This window comes from Myotis davidii, unplaced genomic scaffold (genome assembly GCF_000327345.1).
Source record: "Myotis davidii unplaced genomic scaffold, ASM32734v1 scaffold61, whole genome shotgun sequence".
Classification (NCBI taxonomy): Eukaryota; Metazoa; Chordata; class Mammalia; order Chiroptera; family Vespertilionidae; genus Myotis; species Myotis davidii.
Genome location: NW_006291729.1, coordinates 1,082,070 through 1,099,634, shown reverse-complemented (window position 1 = coordinate 1,099,634; position 17,565 = coordinate 1,082,070). Strand labels below are relative to the sequence as shown.

Here is a 17,565-nt window from a genome sequence, read left to right as displayed (position 1 = left end):
GCCAAGGAAAGCATGTATTCCTGCCAGCGGAGTAGAGGCATTCTCCACGAATTTCCCATCAAGAAAAATAACTTCCATTTCCGATACGCACCCAACTATTCCTAGAAGGAACATGACTATCGTCTGGCACCAAGCTACTGTCTTATTTTTCACTCGGATAAACTGCACGAAGGGAAACCCCAGGGGTGGAACGAGTGTCATCCGGAAGCCTCCAGGGCCACTCGAGCGTCCGTCCCAAGGGGGCCAGGACGGGGACCCAGGCCGTCCAGCTCAGCCAGTGAGCCGCGCCTGCCTCCGTGACCGCCTCTCCTCCCGGGCTTAAAGGAACAAAGCTCCCCGACTTCCCTTCCACTGTGGCAGGGAGTAAACACTTTTGTTTTAAATTCAATCTGCCCACACTTAATTGCAATTACAAGATCCTGACTCACCGCTCTCCCTCCGCCCCCCAGTCACACTGGAAACTTCGGGTTGGGAAGCAAACCAGCCCTGCCCCGCCTACTGCGCCCAGACAGGCCACGCCCGCCTCCCCGGCGCTTGGTGGATGCTCCCCAGGACAGGATCCCTGTAGAGGCCCGCGATTCGCTCAGTTCAAGCAAACTGGAAACTCCTCTCACAATGACCTCCAAAGAGTATGTGCAGACCAGACAGCAAACTCTATTCAACAAGTACACCTGCCTCCCACGCACGGAGTCTTCAGCTCCAGTCGCAGGGGGGGGGGGGCCCGCCCCGCCTGAATGAGCCCTGGGCGCCCGGGAGCCCTCAGACCCACCCCTCAGTGACAGTCCTGTGCCTCCCTGTGACAAGGAGGCGAAGGCTCCATCCAGACACCACCTGCCAGTGGCGAGGCTTCTGGGCCCCAGAGGCTCTGCACTCTGTTCTAACCTTTTCTTCTGAAACAAGCGCCTCAAGGCTACACGTAGACACGGGGCTCAGGGGACCAGCCTTCGAGCTGACAGCAGAGGAAAGGGGAGGAGAGTGCTCTGCCCGGCTGGCCCTCTGGGGACAGACCTCTGGTTTGGCCGCATCTCTGCCTGCCCCTCCCCCTCGCCAGGGGCCAAGCACCAGGCTGAAGGCGAAAAGCGAAAAGCCAAAAGCTGGACACACAGCGTGTGGGAGCGGCTGTCAGCCCCGGGAGAAGAGCACGCCCCCAGGAAGGGACGCAGGGCCACCTGTCTCCGAGGGGATCACCATCATCGCATCTCCCTGCTGAGGGCTGTGGGGACAGAGAGCAAGCGGCTCCTCTCAGGCTTCGGAGAAGCCTGCCCCGCAGGTTCCTCTCAGCCTGGAGGCAGCGCACAGGGAGCCAGAATGAGACCCCATCTAGCTCGCTTTAATGTGTGAACGAGCTGTGTGGATGGCACTGGGCAGTGCAGTGGTCAGCGTTCTAGCCGTCTCTATGGGGAAGCCATGGGGTAGTTATACCCTAGGGTCAGCACATCTTTAAGAGGTCTGCTTAGCCGTAACCGGTTTGGCTCAGTGGATAGAGCATCGGCCTGTGGACTGAAGGGTCCCGGGTTCGATTCTGGTCAAGGGCATGTACCTTGGTTGAGGGCACACCCCCTAAGGCAGCTGATCCATGTTTCTCTCTCATTGATGTTTCTAACTCTCTATCCCTCTTCCTTCCTCTCTGTAAAAAATCAATAAAAAATAAAAGGTCTGCTTAATCCTCGTGGAGGTCATGCTGCCCGTGGACCAGAGAGAGACTGAGCTCTGCTGTGAGCGGCGGTGGCTTCCCTGTCGGCCGCCCAGCTGGTGAACGGAGATCAGGCTTGTTCCCACCCCACTCCCGGCCAGTGCCGCCCGGGGGGAGGGGGACAGGCTCCCTCCAATGTGGCTGCCAGTTCTCACTTGATTCCACACACCTGTGCTTTGGTCTCTAATTCCCACTCCGTGGCTGAACGACACTCATCCACCACCACGGAATGCGCCTTCTCGTAGCAGGTGCTCTCCCCGAGGGCTTCCCTGCGCCTCTCGGGCTGCTCCGCTGGGCACTGTCCGTCCATGCGAGGCCCAGGCCCCGCCTCGCCGGGTGGCCGCATTCCAATGACCACGCGGCGACACGCTCCCACCTGCAGACCCGAGCGCTTCTGTGGGCGCTGAGTAGGGGGACTGCCTCTAAGTGTGAGCACAGATGAGGTGCCCACCACAGCGCCCGAGTGAAACAGCCAGCCAAAGGAGTTCGTGCTCTCTCAGTAACTGTTTTTTCCTCTATTTAGCTTAAATTCTATTTTTATTGATTTCAAAGAAGAAGGGAGAGGGAGAGAGAGAAAAACATGGATGAAAGAGAATCATTGACCGGCTGCCTCCTGCACGCCTCATACTGGGGATCGAACCTGCAACCTGGGCATGTGCCCTGACCAGGAATCGAATCGTGACCTCCTGGTTCATAGGTCAACACTCAGCCCCTGAGCCACGCCGGCCGGGCTCCTCTATTTATTTCAGATCCCGAGGCTTTGGGGAGGCACTTCGCTAACCAAACCTCAACCCTGTTATGAACTCAGGGTTAAATCCCCAGCCCAGAGCTGCGGCCTTTCCTGAATTTCTCACTTGGTTTTGGAACGACCACAATGAGCAGAACAAAGAAGCCGATTTATAAATTATGTGTCTCCGACGTGCATTTGTAACGTGGTACAGAAGCTCACTTTCCTTAGAAGTCAGGATGTTGCATTGAGGGTCTCAGGCTAGCCCACAAAAGCTTGTTTAACCACATACACTGCACACAGAGCCAGTGTTTCCGCCGGGACCTGCCACCATGCTTGGACAGAGCAGGCACTCAGGGACCTGCTGGACGAGGCTCTGCGTTCCTGCCCACGGGGCAGGTGCACAGCGGGCTCTGGGGAGAGCTCTACGGGAGTCCCGTGGAGGCTTAGCTTCCCCCCAGCCTCCTTCATGCAGCCCCTCCTCCCTTACAGGGCACCGGAGCGCCATCTTTCACTGTCTCAAAGGGAGCTGCTGCTTCCTGCCCAGCTCCCCTCCAGCAGCTGATCGCTCCGCACACACAGGAGGCCGACACCGATTAAGTCACTTCACAATGAAATGCGAGGGTCTGACCACCGGCAACTCGTCCAGAGGTGTCTGACTCTTCAGGAGATGCCCGATGACCAAACAAACCAACTCTGTGTGGAGCAGTCAGTGCTCCTGGGGACTGTTTCCAAAATACTTCCGCCTTTCTCAACGTCCTCCTCACCAGCACCCTGAAAACGAGCGATGTTTTACACGGCCCGTGCTTCAGGTTTCCATGGTAACGGAGGTCTGATTACGTTGATGGGGGTGTACAGGGGCAGTAGGAGTCTAGCCTTGAGAGCACTTTCCCCAAATCAGAACAGAAGCCCAGGGTTCAAGACTCAACCCATCGTGAGCAGAAGCGGCAGGGGGGACCGTGTCACCGCGGGACCAGGATTCTGGTTTTACTCATCCTCAGTTCCCTTTAAATAGCCATGGGAGGGGGAGGGGGAACGCCACCATCTCCAATACACCCTCCTGTTTGTGGGGGGAGGCTAACCTGGAGTTGAGAATCAACACGCGGATCCTAAATTAGAACAAGAGAGCGGACACTTTCAGAAAAAGAAGTAAAAACAACCTACAGGATTCTGCACGTCCATGTGCGCCCTCGACTGCCCTAAGGCACCAATTACTTTAAGTGTAAAAACAGAAAACAGCAGCCTAGCCAGAAACCCAGGCCTCCCTGACAGGCATGCCTGACACCAGCTTCAAACGGCAGCGGCCTCATTAAGAAACGGCACCTCCCCTCCCTGTCAGTCAGCGCTGGGGGTCTGCACGGGAAATGGAGCCGAGGTTGGCTACGCCAATTAACAATGTGATTAAGGCCACTGAGGGCCCGCCTCCAACAGTGTCTCCCTTCAGTACAAACAGGAAGGCTTCCAAACAAAAGGAGCCATTATCCCCACCTGTCACCAGCTTTCCTGCCTCCTCCCGGAGTGACACAGCCAACCAACAGCACCCACCCAGCGCCGGCGCACTGACAAGTGGGTCAGTCCCACCACCTTCCATGGGACGGGACGGGAGCGGCCCCCGAGCCCCCTTACTTTCCTGGGCCAAAGGGGAGGAAAGGAAGCTGGTGGACCAGAGGACTAACTCAAGGTTACAAGTCGGGGGTACAGCTCAGTGGTAGAGCATTTGACTGCAAGGTCACAAGTCCGAACCGTGACCTCGGACCGGCGTGCTTCCTCAGCTCCTCCAGCTTCTCAGCGTTTTCTTCGGTAAGAACAGAAGTTCCCGGAGGGCCCTGGGCCAGCCCTTCTCTTAAAGGCTGTTAGGAGCCTATTATATTTAATTTCAAAATGATTTCAACAATTATAGGAGATGGAAAGTTTACTCTTCCCCCTCACAGCTCCTCTGCAGTGAATTCAACGCCTAACCAAGCACAGGGCTTTGGACTGAGCAGCCTGAGGACGCGTGTGCAGGACCGAGGTGGTCCCAGCAGCGACTGGTCACATCCGCAGTCTTAAAGACACATCTGCCTTCAACCGACGCCACAGGAAGGGAGGAAGGCGATTACTCACAACTTCACGAGGTTCTCGAATCCAGCCGTGCGATTTTTTAGAAGAAACCCTAGACAGTGAAAAGTAAAACTCTGCAGTAGTTTAGCATCTAATACAATGTACTTAAATGAATGAAATAAATACCAGAACTCTAATCATTCAGTGAAGAGAGGAATTCCTACGGCAAGGAAAGGCAGAAATGACCTAAGAATATGCTGACTTTTTCTTAAAAGGCACTAAAAATTCGCATTATCCACATGACCCTCTGAACGGGGGGCGCCCCTTCACGTGTAAAAGCCTATGATGACGCTTAAGTGACTCTTCAACGACGGTCTTCAAAGGTGACAAGGGACCCACCACTGCCACCGACACGTGTACCAGGGGCCTTTCTGAAGACGCACCGCCAGCCCCAGCCTCGGCCTCGGCCCGCAACCCGCCCGGCCTCGGAGGAGGGAGGAGATGCAAGCCGTCCGCTGGCAAACGAGGGAACGCAGCGCAGCGAAGGGGAGGCGGTCGCAGGCCGCCCGCAGGAGGCAGCCCCCCATCTCTGCGCTGGCCCCGCTCTGGTGGCGCACACACCGCACTCCTGGGAAGTGGGTTGACAAACTGGTTCGGAGGAAGGAGAAGATAGAAAAGGGAGAAGGTAGTTCCACAGCATCTGGGAAAGAGCTGTACTTCCAGAAAACGTGAAATCGTGAGAGAAAATGGGACCCAGCGGGCGCCGGTCCGGGCAGGACGCACAGGCTGCGCAGGAACAGCTGCTCTTCTCCCCAGGCCGCCCCGTTTCCGTGCGCTTCACCCCACGGCTCCATCTGTCCTCTTGGCCGAGCTGGTCTCCCGATTCCTCAGCAAAGACATGAACACATGCGGGCCCTGGCCAGGTGGCTCAGCTGGTTGGAGCATCATCCCGATCGGCCAAGGCTGCAGGTTCGATCCCTGGTTGGGGCACTTACGAGAATCAACCCATAAATGCATAAATAAGTGGAACAACCCATCGATGTTTCTCTCTCTTTCTCTAAAAACCAATATATTTTTTAAAAAGAAACAAAAACACGCAGAACCGTGAGAACGTCAGTTGTCAGGTCATTAAGCCCCTCCAACCCCACCCTCAGGGCGGCGGCACCATCCGGGCTGCACGGCCTACCTTTGCCTCGTCGTTGATGTCCCAGGTGAAAGAAATGGCGTTATACGCGATCTCCTCGATGTTGCTGATGGTGTTGAAGCTTTCTTTGTAGTCGGCTACGAGGGACAAACAGAAAAGGCAGCTGTGACTTCTCAGTCCAACGGGACATGATCGCAGGTCACAGTGACAGCAGTGTTTCCCGTGGTCACCCCTGGGCACCTTAAATTAACACTTGGTTGAGCTGAAAGAAGTTTAAAACACAAAGAAAAACAATCTCTGCAACAGAGGCAGCTTAGGTGTCTCTAATGGCATCTCGTTATGTAAAGGAGGCCAGACAGGCCTGCAAACGGGTGAACCGCTGTCCGAGGTCACAACACGACTCCAGAGAGCCAAGGGGAGGACGCAGTTCTTCCAATTCCTTTGAGAGAGACCACGATCATCACAAGAGGTGGAGGACAGGAGTGATGCTAAGGGGAGGGGCCGTCATACGACAATAGTGCTACAGGAAAAGGTGACACGGCAGGAATGGGGTTTTCGCAAAGCGACTGCACGATGGACGTGGCGCCGCTGCTCGGCCCGGAGAGGCCTCTCTGGGTCTGTGCACACACAGGAGCCCAGCGTGCAGGAGGGGAGCCTGCCAGGGAGCGGCCCGCCAGCAGCATGGTCTTGCGCGTGGTGACTGCTTTTCCCTCTCCCTCACTATCACTCCAGATGGTCAGAATCCGTCAGGCAGCGCCCTTCCGGAAACCTGCAGATCGAAAGCGGACACCCCGTGTGAGCGGCTCTGCAGCGCTTGGCCCGGAGCCACACGGAAAGCGGCAGGGACACAGGTCCCCGAGAAGGAAGCCACGTGAAGAGCAGATTCCAGGAGGCCGAGGACAGTTCTGGAACAGGTCAGCCGCTGGCACACACATTCAAATGCTTTCGGCAGGAAGCTGATCGCCGCCAACAATAACTGGACGGGAGCGCTGGCTGCGGCTCCGAGCTACGTACCGATGTCAATGCACCTTTGTTTGGCCGTGTGCTGCCGCGAGTGCCAGTACTTCCAGTGCCGCAGCTGATCCTCCCGGCTCTTGTCCTCCGCAAACACCACCATGATCACACTCTAGGAGAGAGAAGGCATTTTAACGGAAGGCGAGGGGGGGTGTGTGATTGAGAGCTGGACCCGCCCCAGACCTGGCAATGGTGAGCGCCGAGAGCTTGCCCCGGACTCACCCGCACTTTGCTGATGGGGTGGTGGATCCCCTCGTTGCTGCTCACTTCCTTCAGGGTGACGGGGTAGAACTGGCCTTTGTTCAGGTAGGTCATGGTGCTGTCTCCCGGCTTCTGGCGAAGCGATTTGGAGGCTTCCAGCGTGTACTCGAAGTTGTTCCTGAGCAGAGAAAGCCGCAGGTCTCGGACCGCTCCCTCAGACGTGCCCCCCGTGCTTTAGCTCAGCCTCGAAGCGCTGCGGGCGGATGTGGGAAACAGCAGGCCCCCTGGACACGGCCAACTGACCACGGCCTCTGACCCAGAGCAGTGGCCGCTTTTCCCTGGTAAATCTAATCTGAGCCACAAGAAAGCCTCAAGTGTCTCCCATGGGGGACCACAGGGGCCTGTGGAAATGCCAGAGTGATGCTCACAGGGGGAAGCTGGGAGGCGGAGAATATTCCAGACGCTCATACGTGAAAAGGACTGGAAGGAAGCCTTGCGGGACAGGCCGCCAGGCTGGTCGTCACCAGCAGAGACGCCAGCAGGTGGCCGGCAGCGCCCCGACCGCATTCGCTTCGCTCTGCACAGCACTTTCTGGCTGTTCTTGTGCCATTAAAGGCCCTCGGACGGGCACTCCACGTGCCCTGCATTTCCTGTTACCTTCGGGCGCCATCCCTAGGGCCCCCTGCAGTTGTCTCATCACCTGTCTAGGTCTGCGGTTGGCAAATCACACCCGTTTTTATGAATACAGTAAACCTGTTTTTGTAAGTAAGAGGTAAAATGGATGGAAGACAGCCACGCCCTCGGGTTCGAGTCATCGGCAGCTGCTTTTGTGCTGCGGCAGCAGAGCCGGGCCTTGCGACATGGCCGCACGGAGGGAGAGCCTGGAGCGCTCGCTATCTGATCCCGCAGACGGCCCACCCCTGGCCTGGACCCTGGAGGCATGTGAGTCTGATTCCTGCCCCTTGAGGCAGGCCTCTACGGGAAGTCTCAATTCCCATCAAATCTTAGACTTTAATATTTTCTTTAAATCCTCGACTTTTAAATACAAAATTTTTAACATCAAAACATATACACACAAAAAATATATGAAGCAAAATTATAAAATGAAATCTTAAACTCTTTCAGAAAGATCCGAAGGTGTTGATATATGTTCATAACTAACTTGGGAAATACCCATATTCCGAGTGTGAGATGCCTGGTGATGAGATTAAAAGAGGTCATCAGGTCAGGAAAAAGCTGGCTTATTTACATTATCCTGAGTGAGGCTCATTAAAAAGTGGAAGCCGCTAGCCACCTGGTGTCATTCCTAAATCCTCACGAATGATGCCTCTGGAAGCAGATCTGGCACCTCAGCTCTACCTGACGCCCTCCCTCTCCTCTCAGCTCCACCGACCATGACCACCATCACAGAGGACACCCAGGGAGGAGAAGCACGACACCGACACCGAGAAGGAGGGGCATGGCCGCAGCCCGCGGCTCCCACGGAAAGTGCGAAGCACCGTCCTCAGCAGAGAAAGGCATTACTGCCCCGGGAACTGCAGTGAGCACAGGAGAAAGCCCGCGAAAGCCACCTCTGATTTTCCAAGATCAGATGATCAAAAAGGAAATGTCACAAAAGCTGAAAGTTAAAAACCAAATGAAAAGACAACTATTACCCAGAAACACTGTCAAAAACATAGTCCTCTGAGTTCATGCCAGGCATCCGCAGGCTGAGGTCCGAGGGGAAGAAAACCTGAAATATCAAGGTGATGAGCCACAGCTCTTACCCCGGTGCCAGGCGGCCCGGAGGCCAGCATCTGGGACAGCGTAAAAGCCCGTGGCTTACAGCAACCCACTGCTCGTTCAACATTTGCTTGAAAATCAAAGTCTTACCTCTATGAAAATTTAAGAGAAAAAATTAAAGATTACTGTATCCACTTTATATGCCCTCCAATTAAGTTAAAACCATCGATGTAAGTAACCCACAGTGTTCCACTGATTCCCCTCCCACCTTCCCCACACATCCTAGTTCTGTTCAAATTCAAGAACCTGCAACCAATGTCTCAGGACCCTTAGGCGTCAGCGCCAGCGTGGCACCAAGTTCAGACAGGGCATCAAGTTCACACAGGCTGGGGGACTTTCTCAGGAGTGTTACTCCTCCACTCCCCTCTCCACGAGCAGAGGCACCCCCGCCCCCACTCCCTGCCCCACCGTTAAATACAGTTTCAAACACCCTCAGGGCCTAACTTTTACCTGAGCGCGATGTTCATCACCCTCAACCCTCAGAAGCATTTGCAGTTCATTTGTAAATTTCACACAACACACTTGCCATCGAGATCCACCTACCTCCCTGACAAGACTACCAACCCAGCAGCCACCAAATAAATACACGAGAACCCATTTTACACGAAGACCAGTTGCAGGGAGCTGGTTCTGGTCTAGGACAAAAGCCGAAAACACACTAAGGATCTCTCTGTTGTGGATGAAAAACCGCGTGTGGGGTTTCTCTTTCTCCTTCTCCAGCAAATCACGTAGCTGAAATCATAATCGTTAACTCAGCTGCTGGTAAGATTAGCCATGTGCCCCTGATGATAATGCCTGGTTTTATAGGTTTAGTTTACAAATTACAGTCAGGGTCCTTTTCTCTTTAAAAAAAAAACACACCACCACTTTTGTCCCTAATCCATGCACTTCAGGCTGAGTTTCAGGCTTACATAACAAGGAAGAGGTGGAACCCGATACTCAGACAAACACGGGGCCACCTCAGGAAGATGCGTACCTCCTGCACGCCCTCCTTGAAGGTCTCTGAGAAAGTGGAGTCTGGCGTTCGCCTCTGAGCGTTTGGGGGCTGAGCCGCAGAGCTGAACTGGTCGGTGCTGAGGTTCCGGTCGAAAACCAGCACCCGCTCAGCGGGCTCGGGGTGGTACACCGCCGGAGGGACCCCCACAGCAAAGCCGTGCGGCTGCGTTTCTGTCTTGATGGAGTGGGTCGGCATCGTCGCTATGGAGACGGTGACGGTTGTGTCCGGAACGGTCAGATGGCCTCTCTTATCGATGCCCAGTTGGTTGCCGTGGGGAAGGACAATGTTAAATGGCACATTTTTCAGAACCTGCACTCTGTTTTCTCCGGCAGAAATGAGGGGCTGCTCAGTCACGTTCGGCATGCTGCCTCTGTAAGGAGAAAACCCGTCTCACTGCTAATATAGCACTTGGACAACTTTTATTACTTATTTACTCATTCATTCATTCATTCATTCCTTCCTTCAAAATTGTCACCTGAGGATCTGTTTGTGTTGTTGTTTGTTTTTAAATATATATATTTTTATTTCAGAGAGGAAGGGAGAGGGCTATAGAGATAGAAATATCAATGATGAGAGAGTCACTGACTGGCTGCCTCCTGCACCCTCCTACTGGGGATCGAGCCTGCAGCCCAGGCAAGTGCCCTGACTGGGAATCAAAACCTGACCTCCTGGTTCTTGGGTCAACGCTCAATCACTGAGCCACCCTGGCCAGGTAGGTATATTTTTATTGATTTTAGAGACAGAGAGGAAGGGAGGGAGAGAGAGAAAAAACAACACATCGATGTAAGAGAGGAACATCGATCGGTTGCCTCGCATACACCCCTGATGTTTCTCTTCCTCTCTCTGAAATAAAAAAATGATTTTAAAAAAAGTTGAAGAAGACAAGAGTAGATTAAACAAGAGGAATTATGTTGGTAACTGTTCCGACATAATGGTATGTGTGGGTTTATAGTATTTCTCTACTTTTGCTGTTTGAAAATTCCCATAATAAAAAGTAAAAATAAAAGCCATAAGCCCTTTGCCAAGGGGTAATTATGAAGATTAAAACAGCAACATGGAAAATACTAAGTAGAAAAATGCTTACTACCAAATGCTATCTGTAACTACAATCACGACCACATAAAATGTGCATGCAGACCAAAGGGTAAACAGACTCCATCAGCACAGTGGGGTTCCGAGTGCGCATTCTTTCTCTAAAAATGTTCTATTCCTTTATTACTAATAGGACACAGGGCAATTTTTAATGTTTTAAAAATTTTAACCTTCACCCGAGGATATTTTTCTACTGATTTTTAGAGAAAGCGGAAGGGAGCGAGAGAGAGAGAGAGAGAGAGAGAGAGAGAGAGAGAGAGAAACACCAATTGGTTGCCTCCCACACATACCCCAACCAGGGCTGGGGATGGAGCCTGCAACCGAGGTACGTGCCTTTGACCAGAATTGAACCAGGGACCCTTCAGTATGTGGGCCAACCCTCTACCCAATGAGCCACACCAGCTGGGGCAAACACAGGGCAATTTTAAAGGTACATTTAAAAATTTTTTATGGCTACAACATCAAGCCTTAATTTAATTTCCTGAAAGTTTTAACCTAAAACATTTTTAAAAATAACTTCAATAGGAGTTTAAAATACAGTCGAATTTACTATTAAGTTTTGCTTAATTTACTATTTTAAGAATTTACTATTAAGTTGTTCAGACCGTTGGTGCTCCATGTTTTTAATGGCCCCCCTCCCCCCGCCGCATTGCTGTAAGCCACATCCTTCTGAGAGAACATCCAAGACAAATAAGCAAACACTCGTGTTGGTACGAAAAACACTCCTTTGGAGGAGAAAGGCACCACCCCCACAGGAGCTGGTACCTTCCCGGGCGGCGGAGCACACCTGGTGAGAGGCGAGCCGGTGAGGACACCTGAACGCAGACATTCAGGGCCCAGCTCGCCCGTCCCTTCCACTTGCGCCTGTTCATTTAACAAACGCTCGTCTCGTTTGCACAGACGCCGGCACTTCTCCAGAGAACGGCTTCGTGCTCTCAGCAGACATTACCTTTTGCTGTGATCTGCCTCCGGGTGCTCACCATCGGCCTTGGCTGTGGATGACCGTCTCTCTCTTGGAACCTGAGATAGGGACACGTGACAAGAGTCAGTCCTTACTCCGTGAAGTGTAGGCACAGCCTCCTTCAGCCTCCCCACCCCCAGGCTCGGGGGGAAGGAGGAGCGGGCAGTGTCTGCCCCCAGAGCGTCCCTTCGCTCGCCGGGTGGATACGGAAAAGCCAACTGCTTCGCTGCCCAACAGACTCAGGGGTCACACGTCTACGGCCCGCGTGTGGGTTCACCTCTTAGAAGGAATACCGCTGGCCCGGTTTTATCCGCTGACCGGCATAACGTAACGGACGGGAAGCTACTGAAAACACACGGGGCTGTCAGCGTTCTCGCTGCTCCTCGCTGCTGCTCTTCCTTTCAGATCGAACGTCAAAGCAAAGGGTCGGTCACGTTAGCGGCGCCTCCCAAGAGCCAAAGGCTGGCTTCGCGTGATCGTTTCCTTAGACACTTCGGGGTGATCACGTCCGTTACCCAGAGGACAAATCGAACCCAGTTTACTCTGTTCTTTTTGTTACTGTTGTTATTAATCCTCACCAGAGGATATTTTTCTATTGATTTTTAGGGAGAGTGGAAGAGAGAGGGAAAGACAGAGAGAAACGTCGATGTGAGAGACACACATCGATGGGTTGCCTCCTGCACACGCCCTGACCAGGGCCTGGGCCGGGGAGGAGCCTGCAACCAAGGTACGTGTCCTCGACCAGAATCGAACCCGGGACCTTTTGGTTCACAGACTAACGCTCAATCCACTGAGCCAAACCGGCCAGGGCTATTCCTTTTTCGATTCTGCTCTTCTCGCACCGGCTTTCACCGCGGGCAAACATTGCTGGGAGGACTGCAGACACCAACCCACTGAGACTTCCTCTCACCGCGCACTCCAACATGGCTAAGATGTTTGAAACTTATTTTAGCTTTGAAGGGAAAAAAGGATTGTTTCCTGCATTAATAATATGCTTTTAAAGCTTTACCAACGCTGTTATGTAAGAATGACTGATGGTTACACTTAAAAAAATGAAGCAGTCAGTTCATTTCAAAACAAAGCGCCCGACACCTGTCAAAAGCGGCTGGACCCCGAGCACTATGAAGACGGTCTCCCTTAACGCGCAGACACGAAAGCTTTTCTCCTCCTCGAACGTAGAATACGCTTAGGACCTTTATTTAAAGCACACACACACACACACACACACACACACACCCGCGCGCGCGGCCACCGCCACTAGTATCATGGCATCAGTCTTCCTGGCACTCGCAGAAGTTTCAGTTATAAATATGTAACTTCAAACTTCATAATTAGCACGTAGGAACGTATGGCTTTTACACTGACCGCGTCAATAAAACAAGCCATCAAAGAACAGATTACATAATAGGTTCCACTTCAAGGCGACCCTTCGTGGCTACGCTGCCCAGACAAGGGTTCTCCCAGCATCATTAGTTACTCCATAAGTTCCATTCACAGTCAGAGAGAAAAATGCTGGCCTCCTCCCTGAAACACAGGCTGACCACATGACCTCACACCAGAAAGTAATGAAATCCTTTGTGCAGGCCCCACCCTAACTTTGATAATCACACTATCTTCTTTGCTTTCCCCTCCGCATCTCTTATATTCGGGAAAGGAAACAGCCAGAATGTAACAGAAGGCGGGCAACTGGTCCACCAGGTGAAGCATTAAGGAGCGAATGACCCTGTTATTTTAAGCTTTCTATGGGTTTGGTAGTTTTCAAAACGAAATGATGGCAAAAATCAAGTGTCCTCGGTAGCCGCCCCCGAGTATCTGCTATTGGTCAGAAAGAAGAACGGCCAAGTGAATCGGCAAGCACAGCGCATCCCCCGGGAGACGGCACGGCACACCGAAGAGGATCACTCTGGCACGAACCAGCCCAGGCCTGGAAACCTGGCTGCAGCACACACTAGGGTGTGACCTGAGAGCTTCAGTTTTCTCATCTGCAGACTGGGGGTAATGCCGCATAGGCTGCTGGGGTTCTGGAGGCCTCAGAGTAACATACACAGTGTGGGGTCAGTGAGCCCAGGGGATCAGTGAGTGGCAGCGAGAGCTGCTAGGACAGGAGGGTGATACAGAGCAGTGGTGTCGCCCGGCCGGCGTGGCTCAGGGGTTGAGCATCAACCTATGAACCAGGAGGTCGTGGTTCGAACAGGGGACAGGCCCAGGTTGCCGGCTCGATCTCCAGTGTGGGGCGTGCAGGAGGCAGCCGATCCATGATTCTCCCTCAATCACTGATGTTTCTACCTCTCTCTCCCTCTCCCTTCCTCTCTGAAATCAATAAAAATATATTTAAATAAAAAATAAGATAAAACCGTATGAAACTCCAGGCAGAGGACAGACTCTATTTAATTAAGACTCATCCAAATCTCTAGAAACAGGAAACAAAATACAACCTGATCCGAGGACTAGGAAGTCCAAGACTAGAAAATGTCATTTGTTTTTCGTGAGTCCTACAACTAAACCAAATCCAATCGAAGGCTTTCTATAACCCATTTCGGGAAAAGGAAATCACTTCGGTTCCGTCGGAATGAACGCTGCGCTCTGACAGGAAGCCTCCGGTCAGTGTTCCTCTCAGTGAGACACCCGCCACCTTCCTTCACACGGCTTCCCTTCAGAGAGCGAGGGACGGACGGCCACCCCTCCCGTCTGGAAACAGCCCTTTGTTCTAGGATCGGAGAGGCTCAGCTCTGAGCCGCAGTAACTCAACGCCCTCATTAAACTCTTTATAGTCCCTAAGAAGCAACCTGCACGACATCCTCCAGCAAATGACTGTTTTGGTGCCGCTGAGCCAGGCGCACGCGCTGTCGTTAGGGGTGACGGGGGCGGCACTGTGGTTAGGGGTGAGGGGGGCGGCGCTGTCGTTAGGGGTGAGGGGGGCGCACCGGGGGGCGCACCGACCTTGTAGTAGTCATAGAGCAAGCCCAGGGCGGCCGCGCTGTCCTCGTCGCCGTTGATGCTCATCATCGCCTTGGTGGCTGCGGTGAGCGGGTTCTCCAGGAAGGACTTCCAGGCCTCGTCCTCGCTGGTGTAGGAGCGCCGCTGCGGGTACAGCGCTTCATTCTGAAGAACCAACACCGGCCGTTTGCTTCAGAGACATTAAGAAAACAAACGTAGGTACAGATTTCTATTGCAAGGCGCCATAAGCTAACTTTTAAAGAACCAAACAACCAATCCACTGATGTCCCAATAAAAGAGTCCATTGTTTCGCCAATAACCCAATCAAGTAAATTAAGACAAGGCCAGAAGCCCGGCCAGGCCGGCGTGGCTCAGTGGTTGAGAGCTGACCTATGAACCAGGGGGTCCCGGTTCAATCCCGGTCAGGGCACATGCCGGGGTTGCGGGCTCGATCTCCAGTGTAGGCGCAACCGATCAATGACTCTCTCACACTGATGTTTCTCTCTCTCTCTCCCTCTCCCTTCCTCTCTGAAATCAATAATATATATATGACAAGACCAGAAGACAGCCCACTTAGTTGCAGGCCAATGGGTCACCCAGGAAGATAGAAGGTATTTGGGCAGCCAGGCGAGCTGCAGCTAACCCACACGTGGGACCCAGGGCGTATATACTCTGTCGCAGGGAAAAGAGATCCTCCAAGGAAATCCAGGCCATTCAAACACTCAGAGAAGCAAAAGCCAAGGACACCAAGCGAGGCAAAACAGAGCGCTGATTCTGTTCAGAAACGCAATCAGGCCGGACCCTCTTCGAGAGGATATGTACGGTGCAGGCATCATGCCGCTACATGTTACTGCCTCCTTCTCCTGCTGAGGCCGTGCCTTAAAAACTCTCCTACCGCCAGACAGAGGAGGAAGGGGCGGGAGGAAAAAGGGATACCACTCCGTTTAATCCTCCCGGGGACATGAGAGGAAATATTCTACTGATTACCCGCAGATTGAGCATGGAATGTGCCAAAGGGGACTGTAAATCAATAAGCAGGCATAATTTTCTGGCATGGGAGTTAACTGTTTATCTTAGAGATAAACGCTTAAGAATCTACAACAATAAATGAAGCCACTGAACAGAAAGGTTTTTAAGAAAACAGGAGGGGAAGTCTGGTTTTTAAAAATCTTTACCGGGTTTCCACTTGGGGCGAGACCTGTTTCATCTTAACACTGTAGTTTGGTGGGGAAAAAAATCCAGAGAAAATCAACGTAGGTCTTAGTAAACTCTTATAGGAGATTTGATTTAAGAGACTAAAGCAAACATGACTGACTTAAAAACTTGAAATGCAAACAGTCTCAACAACTGTGCAGTTGGCACTATTTAATAAGTCAATAAAGAGAAAAAGTGGAACACTCACTCCAGCCAAATGAAGTGTGTTGTTTTGTTTATTTAAGGGGAAAAAAATTAAAGTGTTCAGAACTCCTCTGAACGATCACTATTCTAACAAGCAAAATTAAGGTCTCATTGCAACACGCAAATGAAATATGTAAATTGCCTAAAGGTGACCTACCTACTCTAAAAGTGAATGCAGAAAAGACTGATTATCTTTTCAAGTCATCAACAAAGGTTGGGGCTTGGCAACCACCCAGGCCCTTTAAAAACAGATACAGATTTTTAAAACAGGGAAACACCTTTGAAAAGGGAAGTGGGGGGAAATCCAACAACTTAATTTATCCTCAGTCGAAATTAGGTCTTATTTCAAAGCCAATGTTTTTACTCATGTCTGGGCATAAAGTCATGGGCGCTTGTATCTGGTAGAAAAAGAAGTCTCGCGGTGGTGTACTCTTTTAACACAAAATGAACACCAGGGGCTGTTTTGGAGAGAGAGGGAAGAAAGCCGCGTACGGAGGGGGCATCCGCTGGGCCATCGGCGCAGAGCAACCAGCCAGGGAGCCAGGGTGTCTGGGGATGACTTGCTGGTGCTCCTGCTAAGCCAGTGGTTCCGAACCTTGGCTGCACGTTAGAGTCACCGGGGAATCTTTCTAAAATCCTGATTTCTGGGCCTCATCCTCCGGAAATGCTGTTTCTGTGTGATGGGGTGGGGCCACAACATGAGTAACAAAGAAACAGCATTTCCGGAGGATGGGGCCCAGAAATCAGGATTTTAGAAAGATTCCCAGGTGACTCTAATGTGCAGCCAAGGTTGGGAACCACTGCGCTAAGCTGTTATTAACAGTGTTAATAGCCACTTCCAACAGATCAGGCCGGCACCTGGCGCGCTCCATTCCCATAGAGCTCGTTTCTCAGCTTCCCTTCTCCCACGCCCAGCCCACATGTGCAGAAGCCACGGAAAATGAAATGGTGTTTGCGAATGGTCGTGTGTGTGTGTGTGTGTGTGATCACCCTGACGGTGCCTCACATTTCCAAAATGTGCCCAAGGCCAAAATTCTGGCTTTGGAAACCTGCCTTATCCAAACGTAGATGTTAAGAAAACCATGAACCCGGCCGCCTTGGTCCCCTTTCTCACAGGGCACGCCATGGCTAGTCCTTGGGGCTCATCACTGCCCTGGGGGAGTCCTCTCATCCATACGTCCCTTAAGAGATAATTCAGAAAAACCCAGAATATCCACATGCAAGTCCGACAAAAGAGGAACCTACTCAAGATCTATATTCCGCACTTAATTAGCTAACCTACTCACCCAGAAACACAGCACGCTAAAAAATATTTAATTTTTTTTTAATTTTGGAACAACTTTATATTTACAGAAAAGCTGCCAAGAAAACTCACCCCGTGTCCCCTAAACGTAAGCTCTTATGCCACCACCTCACGCTGTCAAAATACTTGTTTGATCACAAACTCCAACAGGCGCCTTCGTCCACCCCGCACCCCGACCCCCCCGAATCCGAGGGTTCTGCGCGCTGAATGGGAGCCCTTAACCGCCGCCCACGTCTCCACCTCCGTGTCCGCACTCGCAGGGGGACGGCGCAGGGC

General features: G+C 52.3%; 1 protein-coding gene across 1 annotated transcript in view; it reads right to left on the bottom strand.

The window, feature by feature from the left end:
* Positions 1–16,501, bottom strand: part of GRHL1 (grainyhead like transcription factor 1) — a 34,709-nt gene extending 18,208 nt beyond the window's left edge. Inside the window, exons 1-8 of the mRNA XM_006765170.2 lie at positions 16,479–16,501; positions 14,592–14,778; positions 11,640–11,710; positions 9,578–9,968; positions 8,475–8,551; positions 6,841–6,997; positions 6,619–6,730; positions 5,647–5,741 (exon numbers count right to left, since the gene is read on the bottom strand). Coding sequence (XP_006765233.2) covers positions 5,647–5,741; positions 6,619–6,730; positions 6,841–6,997; positions 8,475–8,551; positions 9,578–9,968; positions 11,640–11,710; positions 14,592–14,778; positions 16,479–16,501 — 1,113 coding nt within the window. The remainder of the gene's footprint in view (positions 1–5,646; positions 5,742–6,618; positions 6,731–6,840; positions 6,998–8,474; positions 8,552–9,577; positions 9,969–11,639; positions 11,711–14,591; positions 14,779–16,478) is intronic.
* Between the last annotated feature and the right edge of the window lie 1,064 nt (positions 16,502–17,565).